This window comes from Sarcophilus harrisii, chromosome 3 (genome assembly GCF_902635505.1).
Source record: "Sarcophilus harrisii chromosome 3, mSarHar1.11, whole genome shotgun sequence".
Taxonomy (NCBI): domain Eukaryota; kingdom Metazoa; phylum Chordata; class Mammalia; order Dasyuromorphia; family Dasyuridae; genus Sarcophilus; species Sarcophilus harrisii.
The window spans coordinates 509609085-509630384 of NC_045428.1; the positions used below are offsets into that span (position 1 = coordinate 509609085).

At 38.1% G+C, this 21300-nt stretch overlaps 1 protein-coding gene across 1 annotated transcript; it reads right to left on the reverse strand.

The window, feature by feature from the left end:
• Window positions 1-467: 467 nt before the first annotated feature.
• Window positions 468-2459, reverse strand: FAM181B (family with sequence similarity 181 member B). Its single transcript, XM_023499674.2, has one exon. It carries the CDS (start codon window positions 1908-1910, stop codon window positions 612-614), a length of 1299 nt encoding a protein of 432 aa, XP_023355442.2. The 5' UTR covers window positions 1911-2459; the 3' UTR covers window positions 468-611.
• Window positions 2460-21300: the final 18841 nt, after the last annotated feature.

Here is a 21300-nt window from a genome sequence, read left to right on the forward strand (position 1 = left end):
GAAGGAATCCCATAAGACTTTCTCTATCTATATCTGCGCTAATCAATATTAGGAATAATATGTAAAACTACCATCTAGGAAAACATTCAAAGAAATAAAGTATTTCTTTTTATTTTTGTTCTATGTTAAAGTCAATAATCCACTTGAGGTTAAAAAAAAAAAGCATCAACACACACGCACGCACACACACGGACGAACGTAGACCAGTTCAAGAAAAAGAGCATTAAATGCAACCCAAATGACCCCGGATTCCTGAAAATCTGGATACGTAGGAATTTCAGACTTTCCCTCTCTGCCTACAAACTCTGTATGTACCTGCAATGTGTTGTACAAGAAATATCTAACTTATTTTTATGCTTTTTCCCCCTTTGGAAAGGGGGTGAGTGTGGATGATTATCACACTTCATATTTCTTTCCTAAATTTCTCTCACCCCTCCTCCCCAAAAAATAAAAAGTCAGTTTCATTGTCACGTCTACTTTTTAATGGATCTTTCAGCTTAGAAGGGAGAGCTGCGCCGTTCCGCCCACGGCCGTGTAATGAGTACATACAAGGGAGTTCATGTTACACGATTCCTCCCTCAAGGATGCCCCCTCTCCCCAGAGTTCAATTTCTAAAGCCCAGAATAAGCAACCCGGCTGTACCCCACCCCATAATCGTAAGGCATCTGGTGGGGAGGAGGTGGGGTTGGCAGGGCACAGTCAGGGAAGAACTGAGCAAAAGGCGTCAAAGGGCCGGCGTTGTCCTCTCCCCCAGGGGAGCCGAGGCTGGAAGCGGAGTCTGAGGTACCGGGGTACAAGGGGCGCAAAGTTTCGTTCAAGGTCAAGCCGCCGCCCCCGCGATTGGAAGCAGGGGCAGGCTTCTTGGCTGGGGGGCACGGGGTGCTCCAGGGCTCTGAGTATAGCAAGCTAGAGACCACGGCGGGGTGCGGATCGTAGAGGATGTGTTCCAGCTCCTGGGGGGCCCGCATGGCAGCTGGGAACAAATCGAGAGGCTCGGAGGATAGTAAGCTCCCAACCTCTCCACCCGCACAGTAATCGGGACTCAATAGCTCGAAAAACTCCATCGCCTCGCAGCCTTTCTCCAGCTCGCGAAAGGTCACGCCAGCCCCCGGCTGGCCGCATCCACCTGCCCTAGACGGTTCGGTGAAGAAAGACGGGGGTAGATTGCGATTCCGGAGAGGGACTTTCTTGCCCCCTCCGGCTCCAGCTATAACCACAGCTGGACCACCTCCTTCGGCTCCCACGCCGCCGCCGCCGCCGCCGCCTCCTCCGGGCGCCACAGCCAAGGTTCCGGCTCCTCCTTTCTCACCACAGTTCCCTCGAACCTGGTGCAAAGAGTCGAAGAGGGCAGCCAGGCTCTTGCTCTGAAGACTGGCGGCGGCCTGGGAGCCTTCCCGTTTCGGGGGTGCTTTGCCCTGGGGACCCGGGGCTGCGGGAGAGGCAGCAGGCAGTCGCTTCGGGGGCGCTTCGGGAGTCCCAGCCGGGCCAGCAGCTGCGGGGCCGGGGGATGGAGAGACGGAAGGAGCAGGGCCCGAGGCAGAGGCCGTAGAGGAGGTCATCATACCAGTGCAGCGCTTGATCTGCTTCTGGAGATATTTGCGGTGGTTCACCTTCCGCTTGGACTTGACGGGCTTGTCCAGGGCCAGCTTGATGTTGCTAGACGCCGAATCGATGAAGCTCAGCAGGTCTCGAGTGGCTTCCCTGAAATCTCCGCCGCCTCCCCCTCCGCCGGCTCCCTCAGCGGCCACAACTTCACCAAGCAGGGCGGTCCCAGTCCCCCCGGCCTCATCCTCCTCGAAGCAACAGCCCTTCTCTAGGTCTCCAAAATCCATCCCTAGCGCCCCGGGAGACCCGGGGAAGCAAAAAGGGATGAAGTGATGGGGACTGAGGATAGCTGCCTGTACAGCCATCTTTGCGGCCGCCTGGCCCCGGTTCCGACTCTCCCCTCCTGGGTCTCAGTAGCCTAGTCGGCGCCTAACTTGGCTTTTCAATGGGAGCCTTTTGAACCCCAAGCGGTTTGCTCCCTTGGGCGTCCACAGTCACTTTTCCACTCCCCAGACCTCAGATCAGCTCACGCCCCGTCCAGGATAGGCTTCGCAAACAGCGGGATCCCTGTTCCCGTTCCCGAGACTGCCTAGAGCTGCAGACTGGAGCACTCCGTGCGCTCTGAAGCCGGGGCCTTTTCTCTAGCTCCCAGGGGAGCTCATTAGATCTTGTAAACTGGAGGGGAGGGAGGGAACGAGCGAGGGGGGCGGGTGAGAGGGAGATGCGAGCTGACACTGTGTAGAAGGGGAGGAGCCAAGAGCTCTTTTTAGTTAGATTCTCTCCCCCCCCCCTCCTATTTTGTCTCTCCTAGCCCTTGTATTAACCCTTTGCTTCCCACTCCCGTAGAACCTCTAAAATTGCCTCTGGGACTTCTTCCCCATTCAGCTCCCTACGGGAAAGGAAAGAAGATGGAATTTCCTTTTCTCCGCCTTTTCTCCTACCCCAACCCCTTACCGCTTACCTTATCCTAGGACTTACTTAAGTATTTTTTACTTTGTTTCTCCTCTATCAAAGAGAACCCTCAAGATAGATAATTCTAACTTTTTTTTAAACAGAACTCTCCCGATGTCTGCCCAAATCAAAGTAACTAACTGTGCCTGGCTCTTTGGTACTAACCAGCCCAGGGCTCCACCGAGAAGACAATCAGCAATAGAGAGGTTGGCTCCAGAGATGCACAACTTACCCTGGAATGGAGAAACCCAGGCTCTGTCCCTAACCCCAGTACTTCTGCCATAGCTCTGCCTTTAACCCCAAATAAATCCATTGCTATACACCTCTGTACCTAGCCGTTTAATCCTGGCTACAACTTGGAAACTAACAGGGTAGGATCCTATTCAATCCTTTTCAGATTGGTTTGAAAGATTTTCTGACCGTCACTAACTCTTGATAGTTTTTATTCTTCTTTCGTACCTCCCATAAGCAATAATAAGTGAAGGATTTGTGTCGCTGTCAGTAACTACAAGGAAAGGAGCTTCCTGTACTCATAGAGACCACAAACACCATGCTCCATGACTAGAAAGTTATTTGTTTTTCTTTTTTGTTTCTTTGTTTCTTTTTTTTATTTTATTTTTCCTGAGGCAATTGGGGTTAAGTGACTTGCCCAGGGTCACACACCTAGGAAGTGTTAAGTGTCTGAGATCACATTTGAACTCACGTTCTTCTGATTTCAGGGTTGGTGCTCTATCCACTACACCACCTAATCCCCCCCCCAAGTTATTTGAAGCACATAGATAAATTATGTTACTTGTTAATCATAGTGTAGCATGTAATATAACAAGGGTGATTGGACAAACTATTAAAACTTCAGGAAGATATGCCCCCTCCCTACTGAATCAAAGTGTACATGCTAGATTGGAGAAGAGGAAGTCGAGGAGGGTCTGCACAGTTCAGTAAATCAAGGGTTCCACTTATCAACCCTATTATAACTCAGAAATATGAAGTGAGAATTTGAATTCAGAACTTCCTGACATCAATCCTAGATTTTTATTCACTCTGCCCTTATCACCACTTGACTGGACTGTTCCAACAGCTCTCTCCTTTCTCCAATTCTTCTTTCATACATCTACCAGATAACTTCCAGAGACATAAATCTTACATCTTTCATCTTCTCAGAATCCTTCAAAGCTCCCTATTCCTAACACTGTCAAGTCCAAACACATTCACTTGATATTCATGAAACTCCATGATTCAGCATCACTAATTTTCTAATCTTATCTCACACTTTTCTATTCTAAGGATTCTGTAATCCCCCTAAACTGAACTACTCACCTCCACCTATCATCCCTATGATGCCCAACCTTCATTTGTCTTTCTCCAAGAGCAGAAAAGAGAAGCAAGTCAGTAAAGGAGAAGGGTTGTGGGAGTCTTTGTCTCCTTATTATATAATAAAAGTAAGAATCAAACAATAATTGACAGCTGACAAGCTGTGATCAGAGATTGGGGGGAACCTGGTGTAGTAGAGAAAATTGGCAGTGTAGCATGCATCATTTGAGGTCAAGTGCTGCCTTTTGACTCATAATGGCTGGGTGATGATGTACCAATCACTTAACCTCTTAGTTGACTCATGGACTATATGTTGCAGGAAAGATGCTGATCTGCAGTGGCAAAGGGAGTTCATCATCTGTGTTCCCTATACCAGTGGCATCACTGATCTAAGTATACACACATGTACAAATTGAGAGACACACAAAGAGACAGAAATGGAGTCAGAAACAAAGAGAAAGAGAGAGACAGAGAGAGAATATAAGTGATTTCTTTGGTTTATAAAACTGTGGTTTTATAATATAATATAAAGAGGGAGAAGCTCCCTCTTTCAGTTCAGAAGAGTAATTACAAGAAACCTAAAATCTTAGAGAATTGTGGGAGGTACTGAGAGGTAAAACTTGCCCATGCAGTAGAAATATGTGTCTGAGAGACAATCTAAACTTTGGCCTGGCTTGACTCTGTGGCCAGCTCCCTTGATCTGCTACATCAAGGATTCTCTAATTTTTTGGTCTGAAGACCTCTTTACACTCATAAAATTTGAGGCTTTCTCCAACAAGTCTTTTTTTCTTTTTAAATGTGGGTTTTATACATATATCAATACACACAGTACTGATAGTTATAATGCAGTATTATAAATCAAAATGTCTTCATATTATTATGAAAAAATTTTTACCTTAAGAACCACCTCCAAAGATCTCAGGAACCCCAATAGTCTTCAAACCTCACTCTGAGAACCACTGCACTATACTATACTGTCTCATACAAACACTAACACACATCCCCAAAACTGTCATGTGAAATATGGGCAACAATTTTTAAATTACATACCTCACAAAGTTGCTATGAGGAATGAGTTTCATAGGTCAAACACTATGGGACTAAAAAATTTTATTCTATCTTACAGCTATTATGAAGAACTTTCTTTATAAACCTGAAGATACATATTAATGCAAGCTATTATTAGTAATATTTTTATGGGGTATAGACTTGTGATTTCATTGATTTAGGGAACTCCAAATAAGAAAACTTTTTCCAATGCAGAGCCACATTTTTCAACTTTCAGTCTTGAGAGTTGCTTGGGGCACTGGGGGACAAGTGTTTTACCCAGGGCTCCACAATCAATATGTGTCAGAGGCAGGTCTCAAACCCAGTCTTTCAGACTCAAGAAGACGAATAACCTTCAGAATAACTCTGTTAGGTATTCCATTTAACAAGTGAAAAATCTGAGTCTTGGAGAGGACTATCTATTTATCCATGACACTATTCTGCCTTTCATATTAACATTGATATGAATAAGAATGAATCAAAATATCTGTTGGCTTTAGTTATGTAGCTTGCTTGTATAAATTCAGTCTCAGTTTCCAATGGCTTATTATGAAATTTGCCCTTCCAAAGCTACCTCTATGCTTCTTAGTTTTGCACAGTAACCTTATATTGAGGTTGTCAAAGTTTAGATAAAGAGACTGCCCATTAGCTCCTTCCTCTGCTCATTGAGTGAGCATGCTCAATCGAGTGAATGTGACATTAATATGTTTCACTTCCTATTGGGAAGAGAGTGACTTTCCGATCCAGCCTGCTCAGGGGGCTGTTTACAGAGCCTTCAAGTCGAAGCTCTTCAGCACCAGTGATGCATAACACTGAGCAGAGTGAGGATTAGTTTCCTTAGGAACCAAGCCCCACAGGGGCCCAAGAGATTGCATTCACCTCCCAAAACCATTTTGGAGAATTGAGATTTCACATTGTTCTTTCACACTTGGATTTTCCAAATGTCCACCTGGAATCTGCCTTCTTTCTTGCAGCTCCATAGGGTAGCAGCAGCAAATGGTAGCTCATCAATTTTATTTTCCCCTTTGCAACCTGGATAATATTCCCTAAAAAGACAATAAATTGTGTGGTTGTGGGGGAGGAATCACCATATGAGTCTTTTTTTAGACTTTCAAATAATATTTCTAAATGATTCACATCAGCTCATAGTTATGAGCGTGGTTATATCATAAATCTGGAGAAACAATGTAAAGTTTCTTATTTCTTCAGAAGAATGAGATGAATTCCATGAAAAAAACAATAGACTGGGAATCTTAGAATCATAGGGTTTAGAACCGGGAGGGACTTTAAAAATATAGATTTTATTCATTTTATAAGTGAAAAAAGTAAGGCCCAGAGAAGGGTATTAGTTTTAAACAAATGTCTAAGGTCACACAACTAGCATATGGCAGAGTAAGGATGCTAATTCAGGTCTTTTGAAACTACAATTCCTCTCCAAAAATCTGAGATTCCAATCTTTGTTCTTTGCTCCCAAATCAGAATAATATAAGGTACTTTTACAGGTTTACAAACAACTTTCCTCAAAATAACCCTATTAGATACTCCACTTGACAATAGAAGAATCAGTCTTACAAAGATGAAGTCATTTGTCCTAGTACACAGAGCAATTAAAAAGCCAACATTGAAATGCTGACTGCCTAACTTTAAGTCTGACTCTTATTTTACCACATCAATATATTGTTTGAAGATTTACTTCTAGTACTTATGTAACTTAGTGACATAGAAAAATAATAAAACTGTGTGAATTGATTTTCTCTCATTTATACCAGGGTTTCTTAACTTTTTTGTCATGGACTTCTTTGACACTCTGGTTAATCCTAGGGATTTATAAAAATGTTTTCAAAGGCATAAAATACAAACAATTACAAAAGAAAATTATTACATCAAAATTCTATTATCAAAATATTAAACAAATTCAATGGACCCCAGATAAAAAACCCTGGTTATTGGGGGAAATTGCCTGTCCCAGAGTAGAGGTCCTAGGCTAGGGAATCAGGAGGTTAGGGTACTAAACCCAGCTTTGCCACAAAGGAACTATATGTCTTTGTGCAAGTCATTTCACAACTAAGGATCTGTCTTTCTACAAGATTCAGGTTATTGAATAAAATCATTCATGTTTAAGTATTTCGAAAAATCAAAACTATCTGATATTCTATACCTCTTCTCTGCAAAAAAAAAATAATAAAGGGGGGGGAATAGAGGTGAATTTTCTCTTTGGCCAATCTGGAACATCAAAATCAGATATCATAATTAGCTTCATTTTTTCTTTCCATTGATATTATTGTAGTCTTCATGTGTGTCATTTTCTTGGTTCTGTTTATTTTTACTATTGAGTCTTTTCAGTCACAACCAACTCTTCATGACCTCATTTGGGTTTTGTTTTTTTGGGGGTTTTGGGGGTTTTTTTGTTTTTGACAAAGAGACTAGAGTGGTTTGCAGAAACAGAGGCAAACAGGGTTAAGTGACTTTCCCAGAGTCACACAGCCAGTAAGTGTCTGAGGTCACATTTGAAGTCAGGTCTTCCTAATGCCAGGCCAACACTCTGCTCACTGCACCATGTAGCTGCTTATGTTAGTTTACAACAATTCATTTCTTTCTATGCTTCTCTGAATTCTTCACATTTACTGTTCCTTATAATCTAGTGTTATATCATTAGCCTTATGTATCATAATATTCTGCCCATTCCCAATAAACAGATATCTATTTTGTTTCCATTTCTTTGCTGCTACAAAGAATGGGGCCATAAATATTGTGGTGTACATGAGACATTTCTGTCTAACCTCTTTAAGGTTTGTACCTACCAATGGGAGGTCTAGGGCAAAGGAAATGTATATTTCAGTAAAAAAAATTTAGCACAATTCCAAATTAATTTCAACAATGGCCTAATTCATGATTTCAGCAACAATGGATTAGCATGCCTAATTAGCGTATTTAGGCATTACTAGTTTAGTGAATTTCTGCAGGCCCTTTTAACAATGGCTATTTCTTCTATCTTTCATCATCTTTGCCAATTTACTGAATGTTAGGTGAAACAATGTTATTTTATTGTGTTTTTCTAATTGAAAATTACTTGAAGAAATCTTTCATATGGTTGTTAATAATTTTCTTTTTTTCTTTTCAGAAGTATTTGCTCAAATTCTTTGATCACTTTTCCATTAAGTAGTGGATCTTGATATTATATATGCTTTAGTGCCTTTTACATCTTTAATAGCAAACTTATCTGACATATTTGATCCAAGGATTTTTTTTATCTTAGTAGCATTAATTTTGAGGGGTTTTGTCTTATAACATTAATTATCTTGGTCACATTGATTTTATTAATGTAAACAATTTCATATAATTAAAAATTACCTATTTTATCTTCTTATTCCTTGTTTGTTAAGAATCCTCCCAGCCACCATTGTGGTAAAAAGCACCTGATCTGGTTTACTTCAATTATTTTTTTTATAGTTTACTTTTAATATTCAGGTCACATATCAAGCTAATTTGCTAGTTGCTGTAAAATGATTATCTAAACTTAAATTTTGCCACACTATTCCCTAGTTTTTCTCAGCAGTTTTTGTTAAATAGAAAGCTCTTACCTCAAATAGTTTGTATTCTTGGGTTCATGAAACAATATATTATTGAATTTAATTGTTTCTGAATCTTATTTATCTAGTTTATTCCACCACAATACTTTTCCATTTTTAACAAATGACAAATGGTTTTGATAATTAATATTTTGCAGCATGATATGAGGTCTAGAAATGTTATACTTCTTCATTTTTATTCTCTTTGTTATTTGTGTTGAGTTTCTAGGCATTTTATTCCTCCAAATGAATTTTTATAATTTGTTAAACTCTAAAAAAGTATTCCCTCCATCCAGCCATTCTGGGGAGTTATTTGGAACTATGCTCAAAAAGTTATCAAACTGTGCTTACCCTTTGATCCAGCAGTGTTACTACTGTGCTTATATCCCAAAGAGATCTTAAAGAAAGGAAAGGGACCTGTATGTGCAAAAATGTTTGTGGCAGCCCTCTTTGTAATGGCCAGAAACTGGAAACTAGGTGGATGCCCATCAATTGGAGAATGGCTGAATAAATTGGGGTATATGAATGTTATGGATTATTATTATTATGTAAGAAATAACCAGCAGGATGATTTCAGAAAGTCCTGGAGAGACTTAAATGAACTGATGCTGAGTGAAATGAGCAGGACCAGGAGATCATTATATACGTCAACAACAAAACTATATGATGATCAATTCTGATGGACATGGCAATCCTCAGCAATGAAATGAACCAAATCAGTTCCAATAGAGCAGTAATGAATTGAACCAGCTACATTCAGGGAAAGAACTCAGGGAAATGAGTGTGAACCACTACATAGAATCCCCAATCCCTCTATTTTGTCTGCCTGCATTTTTTATTTCCTTCACAGGTTAATTGTACATTATTTCAAAGTCCGATTCTTCTTGTGCAGCAAAATAACTGTATGGATATGTATACATATATTATATTTAACAAATACTTTAACATATTTAACATGTATTGGTCTATCTGCTATCTGGGGGAGGGAGTGGGGGAAGGAGGGGAAAAATTGGAACAAAAGGTTTTGCAATTGTCATTGCTGAAAAATCACCCATGCATATATCTTGTAAATAAAAAGCTATAATAAAAAAAAAATGAATCATGAAAGAACAAAAAAAAATTCCCTCAAACATTTGGTTGGTAGAGCATAAATCTGTAAATTAATTTAAATAGCGTTGTAATTTTTAAACAGTGGCATATTTCATTTATTTAATGAATTTTTTATTATGCAGCATAATTCATTTATTTAATGAATTTTTTATAATAATATATATCTTATAATATTTACATAAAGCTTACGTGTGCTTTTGTAGACAGACTCGCAGATATTTTATGCATCTCATGGTCATTCTGAGTGTGAGTTCTTTTCTATTATTTCCTCTTGAGTTTTGTTATTGCTGTATAAAAATGTTCTTGATTATTACTTCTAAGCAAGGTGAGCATGTCTGTTTCATTAAGAGCTCTGTATCATAGAGCTCTAAGTAGCAGAAGTCTACCCAAAGTCACAGGTTGTTTGGGAAACTGAAAAGGAAAAATGCAAATACCCAAAAAGAAATGTCAGATATAACCAATGTTGAGCAAATAATTTAAAATAATTTATAATAGATGTATTTGAGTTGTAAATATAAGATAACATACATATGTATGTATATGTAACACTTCAGACTTTCCTTAAATTAAGTTTTTTATTGTTATCTTTTGTGTTTATATCACTTTCATTTCTGAATGTACTCCTTCCTTTCCCCTGTACAACAAGCATATATTGTAGTCAGGGAACTGAACTTGGAATCAGGAAGATCAGACTTCAAATCCTGCCTCTGATTCTTATTAGTTTTGTGACTCTAGGCAAGTCATTTGGCTTCTCTGGGCTTTAGTTCCTCAGAAAAATAAGGCGATTCTACTTGATGGCCTGTAAGATACCACCAAGCTCTAAATTAGGAAATGATAACCATTGATAACCATTGATAACCAATGATAACCATTCTTCATTACAAAGAACTTTAAAATGAAAGAGTTAGAAAAGTTCAGCAAAACAAACCAACAAATCAGCTTAGAGGAGACAAAGTTGTATCTGCTTGCTAATGATATAGTATCATCCTGATACCATCCAACATTACTGGAGAATCAGCAAAGAAATTAATGGATACAATTAACAGTATACTAGGGAATTTGGATTGGCCAATGAGAGAGCGCCCAGTTCTTATAAGGCTGTACAAAATACTCTACTGATACAATCCCCATGTGGATTTCAGTGCATGTGCAGGTATTATTTCCAATTTGCATAACACATTAAGAAGAGCCTTTTGATTGTTCATGCGCATTTTGCTAAGTGACCTTGACTTTCTCTGGCTTCCTCCTTCCCTTCAAATCTTTCCCTCCCTACTTGCAGTCAATAAACCAACTGGAAGCTTGCTCAGGGCAACTAGATCAAACCTGGAACTAGTGAGGCTCATTAGGTAGCACCATCCAGAAGGGTCAAACTTCATCCCCACAATAGCATCTTTCTTTCTTGAGGTGTTCCAGAGACCCTTTATGGTTTTATGGTTTTCCATCAACTTAAGTGCAACAGAAAAACCTGGCTTCCTTATCCCCACACACCTTTGTCCTCTTCACCCAGATCTCCCTTCCTCCCTCCCTCTCTGGAGAAGAAAACTGCATTCTTTTTCACCCTTTTTCAGAACAAGTTCAAAAGTAGTTGGATTATCTTCTCCCTGATAAAGCCACCCTCACTTCCCACTGTTGGACTGTTCTCTGTGCCCTCACCACCACTGTCCTGTTTTGCTTCTGTTGCTAACATTCTTTCTACACACACCCTTTCCCATTATCCAATTCCTTAACATTTTCTAGGTTTTTTTTTTAATTTTTTAAACCTACATTATAATCAAGTCTCAACTTGGGGAAGGGATGAGATAGACACATTTAATATCCAATAGGATCTTCAGTTTCAGAGTGAATAAAGAATTTGTGTCAAAAACAATTTGTGAACTCAATGTCAGATAATATAAAACAAGTGATTACAATGAAAGGAAGATATAACACATACTGAACATTTTCAAAGGTGCAAAAATAAGAGTGCTTTGAAAATCTTTAAATATTTCTTGAGTCAGCTATTATTATTGTTATTCTTATTACTACAATTAGGCAAGTAGGCTTGTTTATACTCCTTTAATCTGAGTGGAAACCATACATTAAGTAGGCATTGGCCTAGATGATTCCTAAAGTCTTCAATTCTCCAATTCTATGATCTTATGACAAAAGCCAATAAAAGAGCCAAAAAGACTGATTTTTAATAATCTATCAGAAGAAACAGTCTGTCTAGTGTGGTTTTTCAACTGACTTCCTCTCCCAATACTACATCATAGCTGGAGGTAATCTTGGACTCTCAGTGGCACACAAACTCTGGCAACTGAAAAGACTTCAAAACCTGAAGAAGTGATAGGAACTATGTCTGTTATCCAAGAACAAGTCTAGTTTGAGTCAATGAAACTTACCCATAATGCTGTCTGAAAAATGATGGAGTTTTTGGCCATAGTAACTCATGGAGCCCATCTATAATATGCCTTCCCTCAAAGCCTATCTCTATTTATCCTGAATAGATCACATTTGTACATAGTTGTTTACCTATTGGCTCCCTCAACAGATCATGAACTCCTGGAAGAAGAGCAGAGAAACTGTTATTTCTATTTAGAAAGTAAGAACAAAAGTAGAAAAACAAATAATGATGTCTTGAAGTTGTAAAGGATAATGTGACTATAGGAAGAACAGCCTATGACAAAGTAGAAAGAAGATTAGATTGATATCCAGAGAGATCTGTGTGGTAACTGACACTTAATAGATGTTTATTAGCTGATTTATTGTTCGAGCTCTGCTGTGACCTGTCCATCATTAATTCATTGTTTATTAGGCAACTACTATATGCCAGATGCTAAAAATACAACTACTAAGAATAAAATAATTATCACTCACAAAAGTTTTATATTCTAACAGGGAAATCAGCATATATGTATGTGATTATATAAATATAAGAGGTATTCCAAAAGGTTTGGTGCAGTTTCAAACTATTAAAACTTAAACTTGTTTAAACAGGTAGGTAGATAGATGGAAAGAAGGGAGGTAGAAGATAAGGTAAATCGAAATAGAATATAGATGAATAAAATAAATAGAAAATGCATAAAAATAAAATTGAGATGTTGGACATATTTCTTCTCAAGAACCTTCTACTTCTGTACTCTCATATTTGTATTCCTAATAAGGCCAGATGGTTTCTAAAATTCATTCTAACTTTCCACTGTATGATGATTTCAAGTCAAATTATTAGACATGACTATGGCAATACTTTTGTGGTTCCATGATATGTATCAGTGTGGGTATTACTTTCTCCAGGAAAGATTGTGCTTTCCCATCTTGGATGATTCTTACTCACTTCTTTCCCAAAATTCCACACATTTTCATTGGCTATCCCTTTGTACCCTGAACGTTCTCCTCTCTCCTACCTCTTGGCCGCCCTGGCTTCTTTTATGTCACACATTAAGTTCCACCTTCTCTAAGAAGCCTTTCCCAGTCCTCCTTAATCTTAGTGCCTTCCTTCTTACACCATCTCTATTTTATTGAGTTTATCTTGTTGTTAACCTGTTGTTTCTCCCATCAGACTGGGAACTCCTGGAGAACAGGGACTGATTTTTGCTCCTTTCCTTTTTTTGTATCCTCAGTGCTTAGCTTAGACACATAGAAGGTGCTTAATAAATGTTTATTAACCGATTGACTCTACCCAATCTAGAGGACTTCTTTTCATTACATCAGTGTCCCAACACTTATTAGCCATCCTGACTTCCATGAATCTGTGATCTCATATGTGCAGGGATCCCTTTAAATGGTGTCAACTACAGCCTATTCACACCTTATTCCTTACCCTATTTATTCTTTTCTATATCCTCTTATAAATATCCCATAGAGAATGAAGACTTCTCTAGGTTGTTTTAACATTATGGAGGTACAAGTGCCCCTTTATTGCTGCCCTATTACATTGTTCTCTGTTTAAAATTATATAAGCAAAAGTATCCCTCTATCACTACTCTATTACATTGCTCTCTGTTTAACATTCTGTTACCTACAGTGTTCTGTATACCTATAGTGTTCCTCTATTACTCATTGCTCTCACTACAGGGATGATTCTCAAGGTCACACCTCATAGTTCACTGTTGTTTTCACTGCTATTCAATCATTTCCGTCATATTCATCGCTCTGTGAGCCATTTGGGGTTTTCTTAGGAAAGATACTGTTGATTTGCAATTTTATTCTCCAGTTCATTTTTACAGGTAAAGAATGGAGGCAACAGAATTACTGAATCACTAACTCTCTAAAAATAGCATAGAAAATCTTCAAGGCAGAAATGGCAGATGCTATATTCAGAACCCTTAGAAATAGGAATTGGTCCTGTAATTTCTTTAGATTGGCCTGGTGAGAAAACTCCCTCTGCCAATTCTAGTGACACTTTCTCTGCAATATATAGCCTTAGAAAATCATTTAGAGCATTGAAAAGTTAAATGACTTACTCTAGTTCACATAGCCCATAAGCATGGGACTTTAACTTAGGTCTTTCTGGATTTGAGAACAATCCTCTTTATCTTTGTTCAAAGGCACAGATAGGAACATTACCACCTGAGACAAAAACAATATGTGCAGGGAGGAAAAAGAAAGAGGAAATGGAAGGTGCAAGGAGACAGAAGCAAAAAAAAAAAAAAAAAACCACAGATGCAATTGCACAAAGAAAGAGCAATTGAGCCACACAGTGGCTTGAGCCAATTGAGGGACTTTGATTCAAGGCACTGAATAATAAAAGGATCAAGAGACAAGAATCAAGGCACATGAATGACAATTTCCAAGAAGAAGCCTCATGGCAGAAGAAACAAACAACTTTGTGTCAGAGAATCTAGAATTTAATCCAGTTCTGTTATTTACTACCTATCTGCTACATCTGTTTCTCCAAGGTAATGCAACCCACCTAATATTTGGTAGATAAATCATAAGGAATTGTCTTATACTCAAAAAGCATTTGTGATATTCCTAGGGTCACAAAACTAGTAAGCCTCAAAAATGAGATTAAAATTCAGGTCTTTCTGACTCCAGTGTCAGATCCCTAATCTCTAGACTGCACTGATTCCCTGGATAACTTTACAATTCTACATGACTTACAACAGCTACATACAGTTTTCATTATATCCTTTTTCTGAAAAGCAAAGAACTTAGCTTCTCTCCTTTGAATTTAAAAGGATTTTATTCAGATTATTTCATAAAGATGATGCTGTTCATCCTTATCTCTCAAAGAGGATCAATAACATCAAGAGAATGATGTCTTAACTTGCAAGAGAATTGGATTTAAGTGAGGCAGGGTTATGCAAAGCCATGTTAACCTTTGTCCAATAAGATAACTTATAATAATAGCTAGCATATTTTAGCTAATATTAAAAAGTACTTTGAGATTTGCAAAACACTTTATACATATTAACTCACTTTATCCTCATAACAGTGCTGAGAGGTAAATGCTGTTATTCTTATCCTCATTTTACAGATGAGAAAACTGAGGCAGACAGAATTCAAGTGACTTGCTCAGTATTACACAGCTAGTAAGTATCTGAGGTACTCCAGATTTGAACTCACGTGTCCTAAAACCAGGTCCAGCATTCTATCCATTTGAAACACTCAGATGCCTGTGTGGCTTAAGCCTCACAGTTAAACTTTGAAAGTTCACAGATCAGTGTGAAGTAACTTCACATCCCACCCTGGAATTCAGGCTGCTCTGATTCTGGGAATTGCTTTAGCCCAAATGTACAAAGTCCAATCTCGCAAGACAATGAGGGATTTAATGAGTCAGGGTTACATTGCATCCCAAGTGTCTGAATATCCGGTATATCAGAGAGAACCGCTCAGATCCTAGATCCTATTATATGAGGTTGGATTCCTTCCAGCTTAAGGAGCTCAACTAAGGTTTGCTGGAAAATTTTCATGTACCCTAAAAATTGTCTAGGATTAAAACAATGGCCCAGCATGCCATCAAAAGTTTGCATTCATTTGAGCTCAGCAGCTGGATTTACATACCATAGATGAGATTTGAAGATTAAGACAGCATAATTGCATTAAACATGCATGTTCTTTCTCCAGCTAACCCAGCTGATCTCCTTAAAAGAAGAAATAAATACAGGCACATTTTCAAGATCTTGTGATACCAAACTTTACTCTCACTCTGCCCCATAAAGCATCTTTCTGTGAAAAAAATAAGACCTTAGAATATCTTCTCTTTGAAAGTATCAGATAGTTTTCTACAATATGTCTTGGTACTTCTCAGTGACTCTTGAAATAACTTAATTAGATATTTATAATCATAGTATTTTGACTCTTTCAAATTACGATTTTTTTTAGCTGAGGGAAAACACGTTTTTATTTTCTGTCCTGCTCACAATCACTTTGCTTAAATTCAAGTCACTAGATGACCTACAAAGACAGAAATGGAAAGTTAGTTTGGCCCATTACAGAAAGTACTGAACTTGGAGTCCTGTTATGTGAGTTTGATTCCCAGCTTACATACTTAATATCTGAGCAAGTCACTTAAGCTCCTTAGTCCTCAGTTTCATCATTTGTCAAACAAGGAGATTGGTTTCTCCTCAATCCAAATCTATGTTCCTGTATAATTCTGTGAATCAGGGCCAATAACAACAATAACAGCATTTATATAATACTTTATATACATTATGTCATTTGACTTTCACAGCAACCCTGTAGGGTAGGTGAGATTAGTATTCTAATTATTCTTTACAATTTTTTGTATTCTTTACAATTATTCTTTACAAATACAAAAGTATTCTTTACAAATGAGGAAACTGAGGCTAAGGAAGATTCAAGCTCAGTTCTTCCTGACTCCAAATCCAACATTCTACCACTGAACTATGTAAGCTACCTTTATGAGAGCTAATTACATAAAGGCAGATGCTATCTCAATATAAAAATTCATTAACAAACTGAGCTATTTTCCAATTCAATTCACCATAAATTTATAGAATAACTATTATGTGCATACCAAAGTGTTCAGTAGTACACATAAAAAATTGAAATAAGATGAATGAATGAATGAATGAATGATGCATTTACTATACAGGAGATAAGAGTACCAGACTTGGAGTCAGAAAAACTCATTCATGAGTTCAAATCTGGCCTCAAACACTTACTACCTATATGACCCTGGGCAAGTAATTTAACCCTGTTTGCCTCAGTTTCCTCTTCTATAAAGTAAGATGCAGAGGGAAATGACAAACCACTGCAATATCTTTACAAGCAAGCCCCAAACAGCAAAGAAGAAAGAAGATGGTGATGATAATACAGAATCAAAGTCTAGCAAGGTATGAACTACTATTGGACATGAAGGAAAGATTCAAGATTAGATGAAAATGTACAGTTAAACCAATCATTAAACAAGCATTTATTTGTCTCCTATTGTATACCAAGCAACGTGCTCTGGGCTAAAGATAAAAATAAGAAAAAAAATCAAATTTTGCCTACTCATCGCTTATCTGTGAAGTCAAATATAAGAAAGTAAAGTCAGAAAGGAAACAATGATTTGGAAAAACACTAAGAGAAAGATACAGAGTATCCAAGAAAAAGAGAGACAGACAGACAGAAGCAGAGACAGAGACACAGAGACAGACAGAGAAAGACACAAAGACAGAGAAAAACAGAAACAGAGAGACAGAGAAAAAATGATACAGAGACAGAAACAAAAAGAAAGACAGACACAGATAAAGACAGAGATAGAGGCAGACACTGAGAGACAGACAGATACAGAAACAGAGAGACAGACAGACAGAGAAAGACACCAAGAGAAACATACAGAGATACAGAGACAGAGAGAGTGACAGAGACAAAGAATGAAAGAGATCGACAAGAGAGACAAAGACAAACACTGAGGGGAGGGAGGGAGGGAAGAAGGGAGGAAGAGAAAGAGGAAAGGAAGGAGGGAAAGAGAGAATAAGAAAGAAAGATAGGATGAGAGAGACAGAGAAAAAGAATGACAGAGACAGAGAAAAAGAATGACAGAGAGAGAGAGACAGTCAGAAACAGAGAAAGACAGACAAGATGAAAGAAAGAGAAAAGAAAGACACACTGAGAGAGAGAGACAAAGAGAGACAGACACAGAGAAATAGACAAAGACACCAAGAGATATACACACAGAGAGACAGAAATGGAAACAGAGAAAGACAGAGACAGAGAGTATTAGTAAAGTCTACTTAGAGAGGAATTTCTTTTTTTTTTCCTTTTTTTTTTAACTTTGAAAAAAAATTCTTTACAACATTATCCCTTGCACTCATTTCTGTTCCGATTTCCCCCCCCCTCCTTCCCTCCACCCCCTTCCCCAGATGGCAAGAAGTCCTACATATGTTAAATATGTCACGATATATCCTAGATACAATATAAGTGTGCAGAACCGAACAGTTCTCTTGTTGCACAGGAAGAATTGGATTCAGAAGGTAAAAATAACCCGGGAAGAAAAACAAAAATGCAAACAGTTTACATTCATTTCCCAGTGTTCTTTCTTTGGGTGTAGCTGCTTCTGTCCACCATTGATCAATTGAAACATGAGTTAGATCTTTTCAGAGAGGAATTTCAAGGTTCTGGTTTATGATGCTTATGGGTGATAAGCTCGAGGATACCAATATCCTTGTGTTTAAATGAGTAAAAGGGAAGATCATGGGAGTTCAGAAGATTAATGATAATATGGGTTCTTGGGGAAGTTATCAATGTCTACACTGGTGTGCCCAAGTGTAAGGACAAAACTTGAGGTGGAAGTCAAGTTCTGAACTCTGTGAGAAAGAAAGAATGGTCTGGATGTCATTACATAACTGCCACCAGGATCTTCATGGGGTGACAGCTAGATGGAGTGACTCTCAAAGGAAGAGATGTTGCTGAGCAAAGATGGCAGAAGAAGGCCCTGAAAATGGCAATGGGGAGCAAGAAGAATGCTAACTCCCTCCTGATTTCAGGGCTTAGCATAGTGCCTAGCACATAGTTGGCATATAACAAATGTTTGTTAATTGGTTGATTGATAATATGTGTGTGTCGTGGGACATGAGAGAAATTAGATCCAGAACTAGAGACTCTGACTAGGGTTTTGGTCTTTGATGACAAGAATAGGAAGAAACAGGTTTCAATATGGAAAGATCAAGGGAAGAGGAGATTTAATATGAAGAGAATGAAATTCATTCTGTTGCATTAGCTTTCTTTGCTGCCTCATGGTACTGACTTCTATTGTGCTTTACAGACAACTAAAAAGTCCAATCTTGTTCAGACAAAATGCTGCCTAGTCATATTTCCAACATCATTGAATCAGGAACTTATTTTTTGAAAACCAAATATAAGACTACTTTTGCCCCTAATAATTTAAACTCATTAGATTAATTAAACCTGTATATTCCAGGTTTAATTGAGGTCAGGTGGTTTGCCCAGGGTCACAGGACTGGGAAGTATTTCAGATATCATAATTGCTCTCAGTTCTGAACTTGAGATACAGAAAACAAGTATAAATCCTTTTCCATGACAACTTTTCCCATATTTCAATAGAATTTCCTGTTTTCTTTCCTTCAACTCTCCCAAGTCTTCTCTTCTTCAATTTCGAAGGAAATCCTTTTGGCTTCATGCACACAAATCAATGAACTAACATGCTACAACTTTTATTGTTCACCATTCGCCCTCCTGTTGCATGTTGTTATTATCTATCATAATGCTTCTAAGAGGCTGTGTGGCTTAGTTTGAGGGCTAGCTTCAGGGCAAGAAGATCCTGGGTTCAAATCCTACTGCTGGTACTACTCACCGAGTGATTCTGGGCAAGACATTTAGCTTCTTAGTGTCCTGGGCAATTGTCAAAGACTGATGTTTTATAGAGATGGTGCTAACCTCACCTGAGGGAGTTTCTTCACTAAGAAATTCTCTATATCAGGAAAATCAAAGGTCCCTGTCTCTGGTTTTCATTGTTTTGAAACTGCAATGGTCCACTGACTTATGGCCATATGTGACATTATTGGAAAATAATGTTAATTATTTTAATTATTAAATTAAATTTTAAAAATTAAATTTCAATAATATTTATATTTATAATATATAAATTGTGTAAAATATAATAAATATATATAAATATATATAATAAATAAAAATAATTTTAAAATTAATTATTAAATTAAATTTTTAAAAAATTAAATGTTGTTAAAAGCTCCTCATTGAAAGCACTGCACCTTCCCAATTATGATATAGTTGAATCTCCTTCTACTTCTTGGCTCTATTTGAAGAACAGACTATTCATTGATCAAGAAATATCAGGTGGATGAACTAGTTTACTGGCTGCCCTTTTACATATCATGTGTTATCTGAAAATGGCATCTGAGACAGTACCTTGTAGTAGTAGTTGTAGGTAATAAATGCTTGTTGATTGATTAATTTTTGTGATAAGGTCTGCATCTTCTTTCCTCTGAATCCCAGTCAAACTCCTGCTGCAGAGATTCCAAGCTAGAAAGGACCACAGAAGTTATTTAATCCTGTCCTCTCATTTTGCAAATGAGGAAACTGAGGCTCATAGAAGTTCCCTTTTCCACACTTGTCCTCATACATGGACAAAATGTCCATCTGGATGAGAACAATTTGGCCAGTCTACATAGTAACACACAGTATAGTTCAAAGCCAGATAACAAAAGGAAGATTGTGGTGAAGAAAAATCATCAAGTATTCTACTTGCATTATTTGAAGGGAATCAATGTCTTCATGTACAAAAGACCAATAGGTTTCTTTAACATAGATTTCATACAGTTGTGAAATTCTAGAGCTAGAAGAATGAAAAAGCATTTTAAAGTGATCATTATGAGCCAAACGCTGCACTAAGCAACAAGTTACAAAAGAAAAAAAGCAAGATGGTCCCTGCTGTCAAGGAGCTCACCCTCTAATTGGGAGAGACAACATATAAAAAAAAGTTCAGCTGCCGGTCAGATGGAAGGGTCAGTAGGTCAGATGACAGGGCAGGAATTCTGGAGGCTATAGAAGAAAAACAGAAGGTAAGACCTAGAGGATCTTGGGTCATAATAGCAGGACAGATGTTAAGGTATGACGGTCCTCCATCTCAGCAAAAAGAAGGCAATTAGTGACTCTCACATCATCCAAGCTGGATGAACAGTCTTGCAGTCTGAGCACCTTATGGCCAGCCCCAGGCAAGCCGAAGAGGAAATGAAGGGGAGACAAGCAATAAAGAAGTGGGTCTGTTACAAGTGGAAGAAAAACTAGAACACACTGCTTAGTCACAGAACTTGGAATGTTTTGGCTACAAGGGACCTGAAAACACAGAATGTTGGAGTTAGAAGGGACTTAAGAACATAGACTGTTCTGTTTAACTTATATTGGATTACTTGCTGTTTGGGGGAAGGGGAGAAGAAAGGGAGAAAATTTGGGAACACAAAGTTTTGCAAAGGTGAATGTTAAAAAACTATCTTTGCTTGTATTTGGAAAAATAAAACACTATTAATTAAAAATTTTAAAGAGAACATAGAATGCTAGAATTCACAAGATAGGGATGCTTTCATTCATCATACCTGCATTTCAAGAACAAATTGTTTGACACAAAGTAATACTTGTTTATAGATTAATAGAACATCATATCAGAGCATCAAAGCTGGAATTCAGAGAGCATCTAATGAAAGGATTCTTAATATTTTTGTGTGTTAGGGACCTCTCTGGCAGACTGGGGAAACCCATGGATCTCTACTCAATGTAATGTGTTCAGATACGTAAAATAAAATGTATAGGATTACAAAGGAAACTAATTAGACTAAAACACAGTTATCAAAAATATATA